General features: G+C 40.8%; 1 protein-coding gene across 2 annotated transcripts in view; it reads right to left on the bottom strand.

Annotated features, from left to right (window-relative positions):
- The window catches only part of ANKHD1 (ankyrin repeat and KH domain containing 1), a 100,811-nt gene that overhangs the window by 50,644 nt on the left and 29,446 nt on the right, over positions 1-20,721 (bottom strand). For both annotated transcript variants that reach the window (XM_058815070.1, XM_058815069.1), the window contains exons 3-10: positions 14,292-14,448; positions 11,607-11,754; positions 10,635-10,782; positions 9,383-9,616; positions 7,760-7,854; positions 5,113-5,350; positions 4,748-4,939; positions 3,201-3,310 (exon numbers count right to left, since the gene is read on the bottom strand). In XM_058815070.1, the coding sequence (XP_058671053.1) occupies positions 3,201-3,310; positions 4,748-4,939; positions 5,113-5,350; positions 7,760-7,854; positions 9,383-9,616; positions 10,635-10,782; positions 11,607-11,754; positions 14,292-14,448 (1,322 nt within the window). The remainder of the gene's footprint in view (positions 1-3,200; positions 3,311-4,747; positions 4,940-5,112; positions 5,351-7,759; positions 7,855-9,382; positions 9,617-10,634; positions 10,783-11,606; positions 11,755-14,291; positions 14,449-20,721) is intronic.

The following is a 20,721-nucleotide window of genomic DNA, read 5'->3' on the forward strand; positions in this document are numbered from 1 at the left end:
AAGATGGATTTTTGTTCACTACTGGCAAAACAAAGAATTTCATTGTATTTTGCACCATCCAGAGAGTGCAACAACCAGAAAGTGTTGACTACAAAAATGAGCTTCACTTGTCCTACCATGCTTTATCTACACAAGACTAAGGGCCAAGTCTAAAAGAGTCAGAAATCCCTGACCTTCCCCTGATGGTTCAAAAACCAGTAGGGAAAAACATAACAGCACCTCAGATTCCTCACTGTAACAGCAACACAGCAACCCCCAGAGTTGTGAATTCAAATTCCAGAAGACTGGCTGCTTTTGCAGATGTTTAAATGGTGTCTCATCCACAATGCATAAACCCACAGTCTGTCACACACATCAAGGAAAGGGAGTTTTTAATTTAGGAGTCACATTAGTGTGAGGGATGCTATCACCTGAAGGCAAAACAATGATCCCTGCCATGACAGGAACATGTCTGCAAAAGCATTGTGTCATAGGAGAAGAATTAAGAGGTAGTCTGGCATGCTGGGGTTTTTTACAATTAGAATTACGTGGATGCCAGGCAGCCAGTTTTAGTCTTCCAAGCAAAGCAAGATGTGGAATCTTAACAAGTACTGAAGAGGTTTGGGGAGACCTTGACAGTGTAAAATGAGAAAAATACAAGGATGAAGCTGTCCTCATGGGTTATCTTCTATCTCTTCAATTCTGCATAAAAGCTCCCATAAACCTTGTAGGAGAAAGGTAAATTCCATCACTCCTGTGTAGCACAGCTGCAAGAGGATCCAGGTTAAACTGGGATAAAAAAATCCCAATTTAAAACTATCTTCAGTATTTCCCAGCTGAGAAAAGCTGAGATGATCTCATTGCCCAAAAAAGAATATCTCTCTTTTGTCTGCAGCTACACTGAAACATTCAAAGATGCAACCACCTTGTCAGGAGCAGAGCAGCCTTCAAAAGAGACACCAGAATTTCCTTTAATCCAGGTGTGACTCTACATCAAGAGGGAACAGGCATTCAGAATGGTCCTTTTATTTTATTGAAAGGTAAGCAGCTTAAAAGCAGGATATCACCTCTCATTAAATATCACCAATGCTCATTGTGAGATTTACAGTCCCTAACCTGATTCTTGTGGGAACATTTATGCACCTCCACATCTTACCTTACACAGTCCTTGAGATGAAGGTTAACTGCTGGGAAAGACATTAAGAAGAAATAGGAAAGAAAAAAAATCTTCTAGGAAAGATTGTCTTTTCACCTTTGACATTAAACAATTCTTGCCACATTGGTAAATAGATGTTTTACTGAAATGCTGGATATTTTTTCCTGAAGTTACTAAACTATATTTCTGCTTTCAAAAAATGCTTTTATCAATCTGTATTTCAGAGTTCCAATCTCCAAACCTTTACTGACATAGATCACAAAATCTAAACTAGCTATTCTTCCCCATAAAAGTTGCAAACAAGTAAAATTTACATTTGATCCAGTGGTAGCAGCTCAAGCTAAGACCCTGGAAGTCTCTGCTCCTGGAGGGGATGGGGGAACTAGAATGTAACTATGGCACAGATGGGATCACAGGCTGAAGGCTTCAGATGTGCCTCAGATTCAGTCATTCATACATTTGGCAAATGCAAGTTGATTTCAAAATGCATACATTAACAAGAAAAGGTGCAGGCCTGCCAGCTAGTTTTGCTACAGATTTTGACAGGCTAACTCTGTAAGGACATGGAAAAGATCCCTTGAAGAAGGGCATCAGAAAAGCACAGAAGAATTGTTAACATGCCAGACTTCATGAACAATTAGTTATAGGGAGACAAATCCATGGAATTGAAAGGATTGAGCAGTTCTCCAGCAGACAGATGAGCACTCTAACATTGCTCATTTCTAGCACTACTTGTCACTGAAGAGCTTTAAGGAAAAATTAACCCTTAACTCAGGAAAGTTCATCCCAGCCATCATTTTTTAAAATTCTCCTGGTGCTTACAAAGCCATATTGCTTAATGAATGTGGCAGAGCTCTCAAGATCTCCACTGGTTCCTGAACTGAATGACATATTTGATATCTAGGCCAGAGGATGAGTCCCTGAGAAGCATCAGTTTCTGTCTGCGCTCACCAGAACAACACCAGTTTGTGCTGAATGTGGTGGTAATGGTCACCCCCAATTCTGACAAAACTCTATGGGGACTAGAATCACTTTTCATAAAATAATTACAGAATGATCTAGGTTGAAGAGAACTTTCCAAGATCATCCCCATTCAATAACCCTGCTAAAATCCCATAACCCCCCCAAAAATATGATTTTCCTCCCTGATAAGAATAAGTTAAGCAGAACATTATTGACATTACTCCAGAAGAATTAATAAGCCCTAAAAAAAGTAAAGTCTCAAAGAATACTGTAAATATTATTCCAAATTACAGCATTAGTTTATTTATATTTCTAAGTAAAACCTGAAAACTTCATAAACAACTGAAATTTAAGCAACTTCATTAGCATGCTGATTTAGCAGGTTCAGTGAGAAATTTTCCTGGCTTTCTCAGTCTTTTAGAAGGAACAAAAATTTCAGAATATTAACACAAAACCCCAACCCACCCCCCAAGCAAAATAAAACACAGAGCAGTGAGTACATAGCAGGGGGGGGGGGGAAAGGAGAGTAATCCTCCTAGGCAAGCAAAATAACAATTTTTCCTGCTTGACATAAGGCTCCTAAACACCTTTGGAAGAGTAAAGTATCAATTGTTTTCACTAATTATAAGTCAAATGTTCTATCTCTGTAGCTGATGAAGAGGCAATTTTGGGTCTCCCAACAACTTGGTTTACATTACAGAAAATAAAAATGGGGAAAGCAATGTGCTAAATCCAAGAGTTAGAACAAAGTAAAGAGATCAGATTATGCTGATCATTTAGAAGACATTGCTTTGTTTGGGGCTTTGTGTAGTAGTATGCACAAGTTAAGAGACTAAAAATGTTCAGAGACCAACACTGACAAACAGAAGCAGGAGTTCCTACTACTAAACATTTTAAATTCAGAGCAGATTACCCATAAGAACTTTTATTTTGTAGACCAAACAGAATACGCAGCTCTAATAAAAACTTCTTTCATCCCTCTTTACAGAGCCATATACGAATCTTTATTCCTAAGCTCATCACTCTGTTCTCTAAGCACACAGGCTTGGCCTTGCAGTTTGAAACCAAAGCACTTTGCCCACAAATGCAGGAGAAGCCTTACCAGATCAGCACCAGCCTGAAGCAACACATCTGCCACATCTGTGTGTCCATTTTCACAGGCGTAGGTCAAAGCTGTATCTCCTGTTGCTGTAGTGGCATGAACATTGGCTCCTACAAACACAACAGTTTTTTCATATTGGATGTGTCCTTATCAAGTATTTCACATCAGATAAACACAAAAATATCTGACAGCAGCTATATCCTACTGACCAACAGCCTCCGCAGTCTAAGAGCACTGCTCTCATGGCAAAAATTGCTCTCATAGTGAAAACACTCCAAGGAGAGGGGGTAAGGCTTGGAAAAAGCATGACTGACAATCCAAGCAGTTAAACTTATGTGCTTGCTTATTCTTACAGTCCCTCTACAGCAAGGATTTCAGTTGTTACATCAAGTAAAAGGGAATCCAGACAGTTTTGCAAACTGTCCATTTGACTCAGAGCTGTATGCCAAGGGAGACCAGACAAAATGCACATCACTGAATTAGTATTAATACAACAAACCCATACACTTCCACAAATCTCCCTTCTTTCCTGCTCTTTAAAATCACTTGCTTTAAAACCCTTTTTTTGAAATTATTTGTCTAATTTCATATACACCAGCTCTCTGAAAACTACATGTCTCTTGATACATAACACATTATTCTTAGAAAAAAGAAATGCCAATGTGATCAGCCATTTTCTTATTTTTAAGGTGTGAGGTATAATTAGAGACTCCCTGATGCCAAAACAAGGGTCCTTAATCAACCTTCTACACTATCAGCAGTGAAGTGCAGGCAGTGAGCGTTCCAAGGGAGCTGGTGACAGGTGTCACATGCTGGTGTCACTGCACCAAGTGGCACAGTTGTTACTGTCCCTCGATGTGCAGGGAGCTTCACTTTCTAAAATTACAAATCCAGCCAATTTTATGCTTATTCTTAGAGCATACAAATAAATCACCTTCCACAACAAGGAAGATATCCCAAATACAGCTCCTTTTTCTTTATCATTTTAAGCAGAACACTTTAGACTCTACCAAGTTTATAAACTGAAAGATGATCATTGATCATAGCATAGCCCAAACTCCAGCAAGATTTAATTTTGACTACTGTGTAATGCAGCAGTAAAGCTCATTCATCACAGAAATTTAGCACATTCCAGAATCTGTCTTGCACACTACTTCCCAGCACACCATTCCTAAAGAACTGGTTATTCAGGGAGACTGAATGCAGATAACCAGGCTTGGTCAAAGCTGGAGTAGCAAGCAAAACCAAGCATCATCTGTATTAAAATTCTGTCCTAGATGCAGATAGCTGAAAACAGTGTTTCTAATGAATGTGGATGCTTTCTAGATATGGAACAGGATCACCTGCTCCAGGAGGCACTTTCCTCTGTTACCAGTATCAAGCAATACTGAGGTGCAACATGCTTTTTCCTTCTTGCTAAACTATCAGAGGATACTGTTTCCTGTTAGAACACTGCCACTATCAAAAGCCCAGGGATGCTCCAAATCATACAAAACACATCAAGTCCATAGTATCTGTGGGCTTAATCACTTGCTCTGAACACATACCTGCTGCCAGCAAGTATTTCACCAGTTCAAGATGACCCTCTTGAGCAGCTTCCATCAAAGGTGTTGAGCAACCAAGCTCTATATCAGCTCCTGCCTTAATAAGGAAGTCAGCAACTTCAGAGAAGCCTCCACAGCAGGCCAGGGTCAGGGCTGTCTCCTGCGTTTCCTCTGTCTGTGCGTTAATATTTGCCCCTGGGAAACAAAACAGCCATTACTGACACTGGCTGGGGAGGTGAATGCTCATCACCCCCACAGCAGTTTGGGTGTTTGAGCTCTGCTCTGTGGGTACAGCAGTATCAGAGCAATGTGCACAGGACATGGATCACACGGTGTCCTTCTGAGCTTCCATGGCCACGGGATCTCACCTTGTGCCAGCAGCAAGGCCACCATCTCTTCGTGGCCTTCCCGGGCAGCTTCCATCAGAGGTGTGTAACCCTCATCATTGACCTCCTCCAGGTTGGCTCCTCGCTCGATCAGAAGCGCTGCCAGCTCCACGTGCCCGCCACAGGCAGCCAGAGTGAGCGGGGACTCGAAGGAATCCGCGGGCATGTTCACCTGGGCACCGCTGTCCAACAGCAGCCGTGCCACCTCCACGTGCCCGTCCTGCAAGAAAGGGCAACCAGGAGTCACAACTGGAGTCACCTCATGCTGTGTTGCAACCACTATTGCACCAGGCCTGAAAATGATCCTACAAAGACAGGGCTTTTTTATTTATCATAGTTTAATGGTAATACTTGGACCTAATCAACATTGAGATTTCCACCTATATCTAAGCAGGTTTAAATGCATGAGGTAAAAAGAAAGACCAACATATATCTAGCTCTATTTCTTGAGGGAAAAAGAATTATGGCACAAAACTTAACTTGCAGCACAATCTTTGGGACACAACATACTAGACACAGCAAACAAGAGCCATAAGTAATAAACCCACTCCATGGCTAAACCTCAAAACAAGCAACAGAAAAAAATATTTTCTTATTATTTGTAGTAGTAGTTGATTCATGACTTCTACAAACAAAAAACCAAAAAAGCCCCAGCTGGCAACTTCTAGACCCTGGGAAAGATACCTGCAAGAGAAACTGAAGTGGGTAACAGTAATGCAGGTAACAGGAGGAGAGAGGACTTGGAAAAACTCTTAAAGGTGACTGAAAAATGCCCAGGGATGAAGTCATAGAGCAAGAGAATTAGGATTGTCAGAGCAGTCTGAGTCCTTACCAATCAAAGCACATAGATGTATCTGCCAACTTCTCAAGAAAGTACTGTTAAACCTCTCAGCTACTTGTAATAGACCAAGTACCTAAAATCTGAATTTGACCAAAGGTGTAGTTTGGTAGAGAGCCACAACACTGGCAAAAGAGGAAAGCTTAAGCTGACCATGAAGCAGGTTGTAGGTAACCTGAGATGGACAGCAATAAGGGGTGCACATTAAACACAGGCTGTTGTTCGCAGAGGTTGAGAAACCTAAAAGCCAACAGCCACCTCATTAGAGGCATTACCCCAAGTGTGGCACTGTTCTGACCAAAACAAACTCTGAGGCACTTACAAAAGAACTGGTGATCAGAGACCAGACATCTCAGCAACCTGTACCTGCTGCATTCCTTAGATGGAAAGAGATGAAGACTGGGAACAGTCACAACAATTTGGTGAAACAGCTCCCTTGTGCAAGGGTGCAGCTGAATGATAACAAAACACAAATTCCTTGTTATGGAGTTGGGACTTCAAAGGCTCATCTTCCTTTCTGCTGCTTTCAAATGTCAATACACACTCTGTAATGTAAGAACACCTAGTCTGAAACACTAAAGAGCTGAAAATATACAGGCAAACCTCACAACTCTGTCTCCCAAGTGAGCTGTTTCACAGCCTCCAAATTAAGCCAGTCCTTGGATTGTTTCACCAGGAAACCAAGAAAAAGCAAACAAAAAAAAAACCCAACCTAAAGAGAACAGTGGGGCTGATTAACCTTTAGTCTGCAGTTGTGGTGCAATCTCCTTTAGGTGACAGCATGCACCCACTGCCCTTCTAAATTCCTTACTGGCACCAGGCTCTCCTGCAGGGAAGGCTATTCAAGGATTCAATTACCAGCTCACTATGGAGGACTTGGACACAGCTCCCCAGCTACACCCTGACCTTGGTCTCTTGCATCATCACCTCACAACTGCACTGAAAGAACACTTGATCCTCCAGCTCTCAGCACACTGGAGGAACACTGCAGCCTATCTTGCAAGGAGTACAGGCTACTGGGAGAAAAATCTGTTTCCCTCTTTTTGCTGTGCCTCCTATGGAAACAAGGCCCCTGTTCTTTCTTCAAAGAAGCCCCCCAGATTGAAGAAGAGAGAAAAGGTCATCCAAGATCTATACAGAAATGCTTTGACACAATAGCACACTCTTTATTAAGATGATGCTCTTGGATAGGGAAATTTTTCCTCAATGCCTGCATTGAAATCATATGGACAGTTGCTAGAGAACTAAGAACTACATTATTTTTCAAAATAAAATGGTAGGTCAAAAGAAAAACCTCACAATCTCATTTACAGAAACCTAGAAGAGAGCAAGTCATCTCTCCATGCAAAACACTTCTGGCAGTGATGAACAGACAATTGTAATGCATGAATCATCCAGCTCAGTGCACTTTTGGAAGGCTCATTCCACGACACACTGAGAGACCTTATTTATAAAAACAGAGGTGGAAAACACACTAAAAAAAAAACCCAAAACAAAACCCCAAACTAGTGATTTGTACTACATCACTGCACTGCAGATTAGTCACCCTAAACTTCACACAGAGAGCATTTAAAACACCACATCATCCCCCCAAAAATTAGAGTATTTTTCCTTTGTGAGCAGTTAGACCGAGAAGCTGGTGGGAGCTGCAGTAAGCACTTTTTTTACAATAACAACACACAAATTCACTTGCAGTCCCCAAACAGCTTGTTATCCAAGGCTCACTCTACTTTATCACCTCTTGCATTCCTCTCTCCCTGAGAAGGGAGCAGCACAAACAAAGGTATTTACCATGCAGGCCTCCATCAGCGCCGTGTGCATTTCATCAGTTTTGTGCTCTTGATCAGCTCCAGCTTCAAGCAAAAAACGAACCATATCTAAATGGCCTTCAAATGAAACAGATAAAATAAATAAGCATTCCACATCATCAACTTTTAGTAGTACAGACAATACATCTAATGAAATAATTCAGATTTTCACAGTTTGCTGTTAGAATCTTCACAAGTTACCATTGGCAAACAGCTTTTTAAAGTACTCCTTAAAAAATACCAATGCAAATGAGTCAGCAGCCTTTAGAAAGCCTTTCCCAAAGATACTGCTCAGCTGTGAGATGGAGACAGACCTGTCTAATTCAAGTTTACACAAGAACCTTTCCTTGTGAGTAAAAGCTACAAAACTGTGCTTATTCCCTATGAAACTGTACAGTGACAGATCATTTAAGAGTTCCAAGGCAGCATACAACTGGGGGAATTATCTTTTAGGGATGGGTCCATGTAGGTCTGAACTTAACTTTAAGCTTTTTAATAACACTCACAGACATATTTCTGAGAGCTAAGATACACACATTATATCATATTATCGGACGTTGTTTTTAAAAGCTTCTACTGAGCTTTACCAAAACTTGATTTAAACTCTATTACAGTTTCTGTCATCTTAGAAATTGTCCCTTCTAAGTTTTTAACCTCTTGATGAGCATTCTTCTCTGTGGGAAAACTGAGTCTTACATAAACTGACAAGAAAACAATCAACCATCTTGTCAAAGATAATACAGGACATCTCTGTGATTCAAGGTTTTACATTCCATGACTCAATCAGGTTCTGGGTTGAAAAAAACAGGAATGACCCTCCAACACATTCAGGGGTATTACTGGCATTTGCCTGTAAGGAACTACCACATGCTGTAGGAAGTCCATGACAAATCCAGATGCAAGTCCTCAGATAGTTATACATAGTGTGTATCCTCAATCTTAGCCACAGAGGCAAAGCCTAAAGATACCATGACAATAATCCACATCCTTCTTTTCTATTTGTAGAAAAACAATGGTTGGAGAGCAAACCATAGAAGCACAGTGGATTACCACTGCACTGTTACTTTATATAGAAGCTTTAAATAGCAAAAGAAATTATGTCAAAAGTCCCTAAAAGTTCATCACACTTAAGAATTCACAGCATTCTCCCAAATTACACTGAAAGAAAAGAATCCTGTAATAATGGAGGCATTGTCTCCCCATCAGATATTACAGAAACACACATTCCAACTCTGCATTTTCTGAAAAACCAACAGAGATGTTTTCAGTCTTCACAGACAGTTGGTGAGGGAACTGGGAATGAAATAGGGAATGTGGTAGTAGGTAGGAGGAGAGAATGGTGGTTTGTCAAGGCACAAGTTTGGACACAGCCAGTTAAAAATTTCATCTGCAACATGTCAAACGTGTCCACCACATCTGGACACAAATGCAGAATTAATACAATGACACCACAGAGGAACATTTAGTTTGGTTTAGCTTAAAACCAAAATCCAGTTTTACAAAACTCTTAGGAAGACATTAAAAGTATTAATTTTGAAAGTTTTAGTCAGATAAATCCAAGCAAACAAATTTAAACAAAACTACAAAGCAAGGCAAGAGACAATACCTTTATAGCATGCGAGTGTAAGTGCACTTTCTTTGAACTCGTTGGAGTGAGTGTTGATTCCTGCACCATATTCCAGCAATACTCTTGCAACCTCCACATGCCCTGCGCTGGCTGCTTCCATCAGGGGGGTATGTCCATTCTCATTGTGGTCTTCTATGTTAGCACCAGCTTTCAGTAGCACCTTCACCACGTCCACAAAGCCCCCGGCACAGGCGTAGGTGAGAGCTGTGTTCCCTGCAGAGGAGAGGTTGCATGAGAGCCCTTCCATCACCCACCCCAACACAGGAAGGAGATCAGTGTTAACAGCTCCAACAAACCCAAGCACATCACCAGCAGCAGCCTTTCACCTCACAGCAATGGTCCTCCACCCCATCGTTCCAGGCTTGTTATAAAACCCAAAATGACTGTAACATGAAAGTTGATTTTTTCAGTTTGACTATTATGTTTCCTACTTTAGCAAAATTAGATCAAATAAACATGCACAAAAAAAATCAATAAGTAATTGTTACTGTAGAGCTGGGGGGTGATTTTTTGTTTTGTCTTTCTTTTTGTTTTTGCCTGAGATTGTATCCTGTAATTCCTTGAAAATTTTCTACTGCTGGCTGAGAATAAATTTATAATTTAAAACTCTGGTACTGTAAGTGACAGACACTCACATATGGCTCATGTTTTAAATACTACAGTCAATTTTAAGGTAACTTAGCTTAAAATGGCTAAACAAAAAGATAAAAGAATATCTCATAGTTTGGACACATGACTTGTTTGAAAATTTGGACAAAGTTCAAATTCTATCTTAATAACAGAATCCAACTGTAGGTTAATGCTGTCAGGAGGTCAGTTAAGCTGTGCTCAAGAACCAGCAATGCAGAGAACATTCAATGCACTCAAAATTTTAACTCCTCTTCAGTAAAAAGGAACAGACAGGAATAACTGGTGTTGATGGGATGTGTCCCATGGCCATCTTACTGGGTAATTTTGGATTATACCAATGAGAAAAGATAAACTTCATTTTTCTTGTTCTCTAACACCAGAGTGTTTTTAGCAGGAACAGTGCTTTCCATTAGAATTTATATTTAAACCCATATTTAATAATGGCCAGTTCAGACTCCAAACACATTCACTGCAGATCTGGTCTATTCCTAACAGTTCCTGTCACGTTTTCTTGTGAATGAAAGTGTTAGACAAAAACACAGATGTTCAGAGGAGCTGTGTGCCTTATGTGCTAGCTTTACTAACTGTGCTCCCCAGTTACCTGTGGAGGACTGTGCATTGACATCTGCACAATGGACAAGGAGGAGTTTAACAATATCCACGTAGCCTCCACTGGCAGCTGCCATCAAGGGAGTGATGTCCCCTTTATTCCCTCGATCTTCAACGTTGGCGTGCATGGCTAGAAGCACCTGGGAAAAAAAATTACTACAATGAGCAAATTGCAACACCAACCTTTTGTTTTTAGTGAGATTGGTTCCCCAGCCAGCTGCCACATCCCCTCACAACCCAGTGCCACACCCAAGATCATGCACAGTTACTGCCTGCATTGGGCTCTGCTGCAGAAAATCCTGAGTTTCTGCATTTGTTCATATCTAAGTTCCAGTGAAATATGGACATTTTCACAAGTCACAGGGCAATTTACTGACCAGAATGACAGCACAGAAAATATCACCTGCAATAATGACCAGGTCAAGCACACAGGTGAGAAGTTGTCTCCCTGCCCTGTGTTTTGGCATCAGAATGCATTTCTGAGAACTATCACCTAAACATTTCAAAGCAGCTGCCCTTAGATACAGAAGCAATATAGCTCAAAATTAACAGAAATTAATGCACTGTTGATATAAATGTGATATAGAAAAAGGATTGTGTGACTGAGACATGAGCTTTTAGAAGGTAACCAGTTGTAGTATTTGGGTTTACTGCTATTTTAGATACTCTTGCTCCGCAGAACAGCTGGACTGCATCTAGAACAATGCCAGAAAAGTAGATACATCACAAAACACAGGATTCATTCCTCAGACAAGTCCCTTCAACCTAAAGCATCTGTGACTGCATTTTCCATTACAGAAACTCAAACAATAACTAGAAACCCACAATAGCTGTATGCACTGATATTCTGTTGAAATAATAAAAAATTTTATAATAACCACAATAGCTAAAATGTTTACCCATCAAAGAAGCCCCTCAGATAATGCTTCACAAATGTTTAGTTCTAACTGTAATTGTTACTTACTTGTGCCAATTCATAATACCCTGCTGAGCAGGCCAAGCAAAGCAGACTCTCCCCCTCCTCAGTGTGTTCATTTACGCTCCGTCCCTCATCCAGCAGCTTGCGGACAGCGTTTACATCCCCATCGGAGCACGCCTCTGCCAAACTGCGACTGCAAAACAGGGACCAGTCAGCTCAAAACACACCTGCAACAGCTGGGCAGCTTTCCTAGGCAAGGAGGAAGCCTTTCAGTAAAGAGTCTGGGCTTCAGTGCTAAGCTTTACTGGAAAATACACCTTATATATATGTATTTTAAGTTTATCTATATATGTACACAATTATTTCCATGAGTGAAATGGAGATAAGACACTTTCCATCAGTTGCTAACTTGTAATATGCTCTCATACAGAGTAAATGCAGAGAGGAGGGCTCAAAGCTGGTTTTTGTGGTGTTTGCAAGACAGGAGCAACCCTCTCTGATGCTATTCCCACTTCAGGGAATGCCAGAGACACAGAGGCTGTGACCATGACAAACTGCTGACTGCAGGTGCCAAGGCAAATTCCTACTGCAGACAAAGCCAAAAAGTCAGCAGCCAAGTATCACAGAGACCACTAATGTGAATACTCCAATCAGACAAACTTCTGCAATTAAGAGAGCAATCACCTACTTTTCTACAGCTAAGAAGTTGAACTTTCTTGAATAAGAACTCAGCTCTCTGGTACAAAGAGCATCATGTTAGAAAGTAACATTTTTTGTACTTTCCTCTTATCCAGTGAAGTGAATAACCTGATGGGACAGTAGTTACACCTTGAGATGCAATCTGCTTCTGCCAGCAGTAAAACAGCTCCATTACTGCTAGCAGAAGCAGTAACTATAAAATTACCTGAATTTGAAATAAAATCCCATTCCATAGCTGGGGTACTGGGGTGGTCAGTATGTACAATTAACTGAATTTGAAAACAAATCCCATTCCATAGTTGGGGAACTAGGGGTGGTCAGTACATACAATTAACTGAATTTGAAATAAAATTCCTTATTTAGGGAACCAGGGGTGGTCAGTACATAAAATTAATTGAATTTGAAACAAAATCCCATTCTATAGCTGTGGAACTAGGGGTGGTCAGTATGTACAATTAACTGAATTTGAAATAAAGTCCCATTCTGTAGTTGGTGAATGGGGGTGGTCAGTACATACATAGAACTGAATCTGAAATAAAATCCCATAGCTGGGGAACCAGTGGGGTGGTCAGTATGTAAAATTAACTGAATTTGAAATAAAATTTCTTATTTGGGGAACCAGGGGTGGTCAGTATATAAAATTAATTGAATTTGAAATAAAATCTCATTCCATACTTGGGGAACTAGGGGTGGTCAACACATACAATTAAATGAATTTGAAATAAAATCCCATTCTATAGCTGATGAACTAGGGGTGGTCAGTACATAAAATTAACTAAATCTGAAATAAAATCCCATTCCATAGTTGGGGAATGGGGGTGGTCAGTATGTACAATTAACTGAATTTGAAAAAAAATCCCATAGTGGGTAAACCAGGGGTGGTCAGTATGTACAACTAAATGGATTTGAAATAAAATCCCATTCCATAGTTAAGGAACTAGGGGTGGTCAGTACGTATAACTAACTGAATTTGAAATAAAATCCCATAGCTGGGGAACCAGGGGTACTCAATACATACAACCAACTGGACTTCAAATAAAATCCCATAATTGGAGAACCAGGGGTGGTCAGTATGTACAACTAACTGGATTTGAAATAAAATCCCATATTTGGAGAACCAGGGGTAGTCAGTATGTACAACTAACTGGATTTGAAATAAAATCCCATAGTAAGAGAACTAGGGTGCTCAGTCCATACAACTAACTCGACTTGAAAAAAAATCCCATAATTGGAGAACCAAGGGCAGTCAGTACATATAGCTAACTGGATGTGAAATAAAATCCCATAGTTGGAGAACCAGGGGTGGTCAGTACATACAACTAACTGAATTTGAAATAAAATCTCATTCCGTAGCTGGGGAACCAGGGGCGGTCAGTGTGTACAACTAAATGGATTTGAAATAAAATCCCATAGCTGGGGAACTAGGGAGGTGGTCAGTATGTACAATTAACTGAATTTGAAATAAAATCCCATATTTGGGGAACCAGAGGTGGTCAGTATGTAAAATTAATTGATTTTTAAATAAAATCTCATTCCATAGTTGGGGAACCAGGGTGGTCAGTACATACAACTAACTGGATTTGAAATAAAATCCCATAGCTGGAGAACCACGGGCAGTCAGTACGTACAATGAACTGTATTTGAAATAAAATCGCATAACTGGTGAACCAGGGGTGCTCAGTACATACAACTAACTGGATCTGAAATAAAATCCCACAGCTGGTGAACCAGGGGTGGTCAGTATGTACAATTAACTGGATTTGAAATAAAACCCCACAGCTGGTGAACCAGGGGCAGTCAGTACATACAGGTAACTGCATCTAAAATAAAATCCCATAGTTGGAGAACCAGGGGTGATCAGTACATACAACTAACTGTATCTGAAACAAAACCCCACAGCTGTAGAACCAGGGGCAGTCAGTACGTACAATGAACTGTATCTGAAATAAAACCCCCCAGCTGTAGAACCAGGAGCAGTCACTATGTACAATAATTGGATTTAGCTGCAGAAGCAGGGTGCCCAGCACGTACTTGTCCACCTGTCCGTTGTTGTGGTTGTTCTCGGCCCTCATGCGCGTCAGCGCGGCGGCCGCCTCGTCCAGCGCGCAGCTGACGGACGACGTCAGTCTCCGGAGAACCTCGGGATCTGCGAAGGCTTTGCCATCGGCAGTGGACAATTTACCAATTCCTTCAGTGCACCATCGGTCATCAGTCGGGTTAGTATGAGAGTCACACAAAAGAAATGCAAAGACACTAGTTTAGAGTTCAGCCACATGCACTATTAGTTAAAAATCATTTGCAAACATGCCAGATAATTAGCTACTTAAACTATCTGCTAACATTTGCTCAAGACCTGAAGATTTAATTAACTATAACATAGCAGTAAAACCCTATATCTTTCAATTGGCAGCTTTGTTACTTGTTCTGAAGTCTCAAGTCATACCATTGAAGAACTTAAAAGAAGCTCAGATGTGATTTAGTATTTTCTGAATGTGAAGAATTTTTCAACTTAAAACACTTATTACCCCTTTCCCACCCAAAGCAAAGCAGACTGAGTTCTAATATATATAATTTTTAAGAGTAGGAAAAACTTAAACGTTTATTAGTTTAAATTCCACCAATTTACCACTCTAAACTGCCCTGCTCTAGCTACAGGAACAAAAGTAAGAAAATGAAATTTCAAATATTCTAAGTGTACTTGAAATTGATGCCTCTTCTTCACAGACATAACACAGTAGAAATGCTTAGATTCAAGGAACTTTCTTAACAGTTTCTTTTTTTTATAACAGTTTCTTTGCTCAAGTTTTACTTCACACAGGTTTTGCTCCTCATAGTTTAACATGTGGAAACAAACTCTGCAGTGTGGGTAGGGCTTGTATCTTCAGGTACAAACGCACAAACACCTCCCCGCCACCCACAAAAAAACCCAAACATGAATCAATCAATTTCATGTGCTACAAAAAACGAATGGTTACTGGTTTATAGATCAGCCACGTTCCCCAGTCATGAATCAGTAACTCTTCAATTCCTTAGCTGTTAAAAAGGGTCAAATTAGATAGAAACCTCTGGAAATAAGGCACCTTATCCCTCAGAAGATTTGCTATTTGGTATGTGCATCTCTCTGCAGGCTTGATTTACACCACAATGTAAATGTAAATGTTTGATTTCCCACAACCCAGCTTGGAATTATTACAGAATAAATCGTATTTTAAGTTTGAATTGTCTTCAGACAATGTATTTCCACAGTTTGAGAACATCCAATTTGTTTCTCAATAATGTCAGAATCAATACTTACCAAATCTCTCTGCCCTAAATCTCTTTATGCCAGCACACACCAGGCACACTGTGACCTTTTCCTGCATGGCTGTGCAGTGCTGCAAGTGCTGGCTGGCAGCACTGGGACGTGGTGCTGGACATGATGGAGAATCCCTCTCCGGCCATTGAGACAGACAGACAGACAGACACCTCCCCTGGGGTGCAGCTGATGGAAATTAGCAATGGAGGTTCAATGAGCTGCATTAGAGGCTTGTGCACCTCCTCCCTGGCTCCAACATCCCACATCTGGATCTCTTCAGCACTGTCAAGGGGCTACAAAAACCAATTCATAACTGATTGCCCACTCTGCAATGAAATCAGAAATCACACATCCAGCTGTCTGTGTTGGAAGCCTGGCTAGTCCAGAGCACTCAGAGCACAAAAATGAGGGGCCATGGACTCTTGGAGGCCACTGGCCACACGACCCATTCCACCTCCAAACTGTTGAGGCCATCACCCCCGTGGCCATTGCTGGTAAATATAGCAAAGTTAATAAACAAGCCTCAAATGCCACAGCTCATGCCTGATGCATTCATGTGAACTGGATTTGCTGGTGGTGTGAAGGGGTTGGAAGTCCTGTCATCTCTGCAGGTGGGACAGTGGGGGACAGTCACTGCAAAACTGGGTCAGGACATCCATTTAGTACCAAACACACCAAGAAAGTGGCAGCTTTTCCACAGCTCTGCTTCCCCAGTGGCTCCCAGAGTAACTGCTGAGATGTTTACATGAGCTATTTCTGGTGGCAGTGCTGGCTCTCGCTGCATTGCAGTGTACATAAAGCACTGCTGAAGGAAACACAAAGAATTAAGTCTTCACAACTCAGCACTGAGGCCTCATCTGGGACTGCTGCAACCAGAGCTGAACACCATGGTAAACAACATGGAAAAGTACTCCAGAGAAATCCACAGGACCCCTGAGCAAAGGCTAAAAATGCACAGATTTAGCTTACAAGGAGCAACACAGCTGCAGCTTCCCTCCACTTTAAAAAGCTCTAATTGAAGGAACTGTTAACAGCTCTGCTGTTGACAAAAGAAGTGGAAAATACAAAGTCCAGCCAAAAGAAACCAACCCAAAGAACTACCAAACCACCACCATCAAAACCCCACACAACCCAAAAGCCCACATGATCTGGCTATCTGCAGCTACACTGGATATCTCCATCATTTCAGCCCACCAAGGCAGTAGAACTGACAGGTTGCCTGGACAAGCAGGACCTACACTTGATATTTCCTCTGTTTTAAAATTTGTTGTGGCATTCATATCTGGGATTTCTGAAGACAGAAGTCACACCACAAATTCACAGAATTCACAGAATCACTGGGTTGGAATAGACTTTAAAGATCATTGGGTCCAACCCATGCTCCAGCTGCTCATCTAAACCATGGCACCCAGTGCCATATCCAGTCTTTTTTTAAACACATCCAGATCTTCTGTGCCTGGTTCAGACAGACAAACTTGACCAACTACAGCTCTCCTATTCCCAAGTATCTTTTTTTTCATGGATTTCCAGGTGGTCTCCTGGAGGACTCACCAACCACAGGTCCCTGGCTCTTCTTCTGGACAGTCAGAGCACACTTACAGCTCACTCCTGTTTCAGACTTTGTTTCAAAAAATGAGCTATAACCACATCAAGGCCTTTCAGAGGGTAAGTGGAAGGTGCCTTTTATTTACCTCACCAGCTAGAACTCAACCCAGGTGCCATCCCCAGCTTTCATATTTTTATATTGCCAAAACTAATCAACAGCCACAGAAAGCATCAGAGCTGACATTTGTTTGGCTAGCTGGAGTCAAAGGGAGACAGACTACAAGAATTACCATTGCAGACACACATTCATTCACCTCCCTTTTGCACATTATACTCAATAATTTAGTATATAATAACAATCTGAAGTTTTTATTTTGCTATGATTTAGGATGACTATGCCAGAATCTCAATGCTGGAATGCTCATGTGTCTTTTAATCTCTAATTTACTTCACTTTGTGCCCAAACCACTTGTTCTTGTGTCACTCTCATACACACAGGGACTCCAGCAGTCTGATTTACGTGCAGGATCTTGGCCAAAATTCTTCTTGCATCCTCCCATCCAACAAATACTGAAAGTATCCTCAGGACCATTCCACACACTCTTGCACAAGAGCGACCACAATTTCTCACATTATTACAGTCTCTAACATGTTACTGATCTGAAGGTCTGATATTCTGTGCTTCCTGGAGTATTACACACAGGCCATCCTTTCCATCTTTTCATGGACTGATCACTGTTGCAGGTTTAAGTCTGAAAAGAGAATGTGGGACCTGTTGTTTTTTTATTGAGAACACTCCACAGCCATTAATTGTATAGAGAGGGTGATGCTTCTAATGCAAGGTTACAGCTCAACACTAAAATGATGAAGAGTATGTTCTTAAGCAAGCCAAAAGGAAGTGCCTTCATCCAACATAAGCTGCCATGCAAAGACCAAAAAGGGGAACTCAAAAATAGCTTGGACAGAATCACTGCAAAGCCTGTGCCTTCTAACAGCCTAAGAACAGAGGCCCTGAAAATCACTATTTAAGGACATTCCTGAACAATTAATAACTGGAAGAACATAGAGTGAAGAGACTTTCATTTGTGCTGTGATGTTCCTGCTTTACCCTCTGCAGGGCAAAGCCTGCACATCTTCAGATGAGAAATGCCAGGCACATCTTCACATGTTCTGTGGTGAGCAGCTCTGTCTGAGCACCTGCCGCTGGAGCCACGTGCCAGCTGTTCACAAACCCCACAGGAACAAGGCCAGCAGCACTATTCAACAATGGAAAAGTCAATGACTGAACTGGGGGCCAGATAATGCCAGATGTTCCACACCTCAATGCCATATGACTGAACTATTTAAATTAGCCTGGAGTTGATTACAAAGGTGTATTAGAACAAGGAACTCACCTTTCAAGGGAAAAGTTTGCTCATCAGATACACACCTACGCTCCTACATCCAACACTCCCATTTCCTTGTTGACTCTCAGACTCATTGGGGTATTCCCACCTTGTAACTACCAAGTTTTAAGGTAACCTGAAATGAGCTGGTAATTTCTCAGTGTGATCTGAATTTAATTAGTCAGAGATACAGATATTGCCTCAAAAAGAAAAAAAGAAAGGAAACACCAAAAGGTTTGTGCCTTTGGAAAACACAGTTAAGTCCCTTATAGGACACAGCTGGTGTCAACATACACTTTGAACATCAAAGGAGACTGCTCCAAAAACATCAACATACCCAAGAGATAATGTCCAATAATCCTCACAAAGCCCTGCAGACTCAGTGGTGATTGTGTGCTTCCCCTGTCAGTTCCAGCACACTGCAGGTTCTAACACACACTGGAGGACATTTACTTGTAGCATGTCCAATTTATGTTCATCCCAAAGCCTAACTCAGCTTCAGTTCATACAGAATCAGCTGGGAGTCCTTAAGGGCTTACACAGCCCAAAGACAGGTTGTGATGGAAATGTGGACAGCTTTTAAAGGCCCAAAGAAGTACAAAATGAGAATCATGGCCCAGAAATGTGTCTCTTATCTTTCTAGCAATATGTCAGGAATCTGCTCTAATCAGCCTGGTGTACAAGCAGCACCTCAAACAAGGTGAAGAGGGTTCCAGGAAGGAGAGGGGGGGAACTTTGGTTTAGGTTCTTTACTGGAATCTCCATTCAGAGGAATTGAGAAGTTCTAGACTGTCCAAAGCCTCGTGCTAACAAGCAGTGACCCCACCAGAACAGTCTCAACTCCAGCACATCACCCAGCTGCTACAAGAAGGCAACCAGCAGAACTGAACACAGGCTGTTCTCTAAGGTCTCAGGTGGCAAAGTTACACACTGCCTGTGTGAATAACAAAAATGTGCACTTGGCTCCTCTCTGATGATATCTAAACATCTTCCCAAACACAAATTTCATATTAGATCAGTTCCAGAGCCAGTAAACCAAAGAAAAGCATCCCCCATTTGCTTGTAAAGAGCAGTCCAAAGCAAAGCAAACCCAAAGGAACAGTCATTTGCAAGTTTCACTGCATTAAGATACCTAATTTGCAGCATCAGAATGAGGGACATAAATATATTTACAATTTTTTGAATATATTTTAATATTTACATGTAGCTTATTGTATGCTCATTGCTCAGGCTAAAGTCCTCAAGGCAAAAGCCACATATTGAGTAGTGCTCTTCAGGTAAAGAAATTAGAAAATACTAATAATTCATTCTAGTGCACTCATCTAAAATTCATATGCTTTAAAAAACTTTCATATGAAGTGTTGTTAAAAAAAACTAGTTCACACTAAGCTAAAGAACATTAGAATTACAAGGAAAGTCTAATTGTAGTATAAGGAAAATAATGTGAGAGTACAGACTGAGCAATCCCATTTGGGATTTTTGGCTATTTTTTTTGGAGAAAAGCATTATCCAGAATGCTTCTCCATTTTTCAGTAGGCCATTTCAACACTACTATTCCCAGTTTGATATGGTAGGGATTATTTTAGCTTTGTTTTCTAAAACACTACAAAAACTGAGGTTTTAGTCATTCCAAGCCAAGCACACCCCTTTGGAATCACTACCACTGAAAATCACAGTTATGGTCTGATTTCAGCTCAGCTCCAGAGCAATGAAAGCTCACTGGACCTCCACCAGCCCTGCTGTATGGGTATTTCTCTCAAGAAAATATCCTTTTATATACAGGTGATAGAAATTTTCACTAAAAAACTATTTTCTCATCTTACCAAGTGCATGGCACAAACAGAACTCACTGGCTGCAATTTTTATTTTTCCTCTTCCCAATTAGTATTGGACATGCTAAATAAAATTCATTTAGCATGAAATTAAGAGCTACAGCTTGAGGGGATTTTTAAAAATTTTATTAATTAGCATTTTACAATATTTCATGTGTCACCATCACAGTTCCCCATAGATTTAAGAGCAGCTGAGTTCTCAATTGCTATAAATCATACTCCTGACAGCAAACTGTGATACTCAAAAATGACATTTTCAGTGCAATCTGAAAAATCATATTCAGATCATCTGCTAAGCATTTTTTGGCAAAAGCAGAAATTTATTATGCTGGACTGTATTTTATGGTCCTTATCTCAAAATAGCCCTTCTTCACAAATCCACTCTCTTAAACATAATAGGAAAT

Source organism: Ammospiza caudacuta, chromosome 16 (genome assembly GCF_027887145.1).
Source record: "Ammospiza caudacuta isolate bAmmCau1 chromosome 16, bAmmCau1.pri, whole genome shotgun sequence".
NCBI lineage: Eukaryota > Metazoa > Chordata > Aves > Passeriformes > Passerellidae > Ammospiza > Ammospiza caudacuta.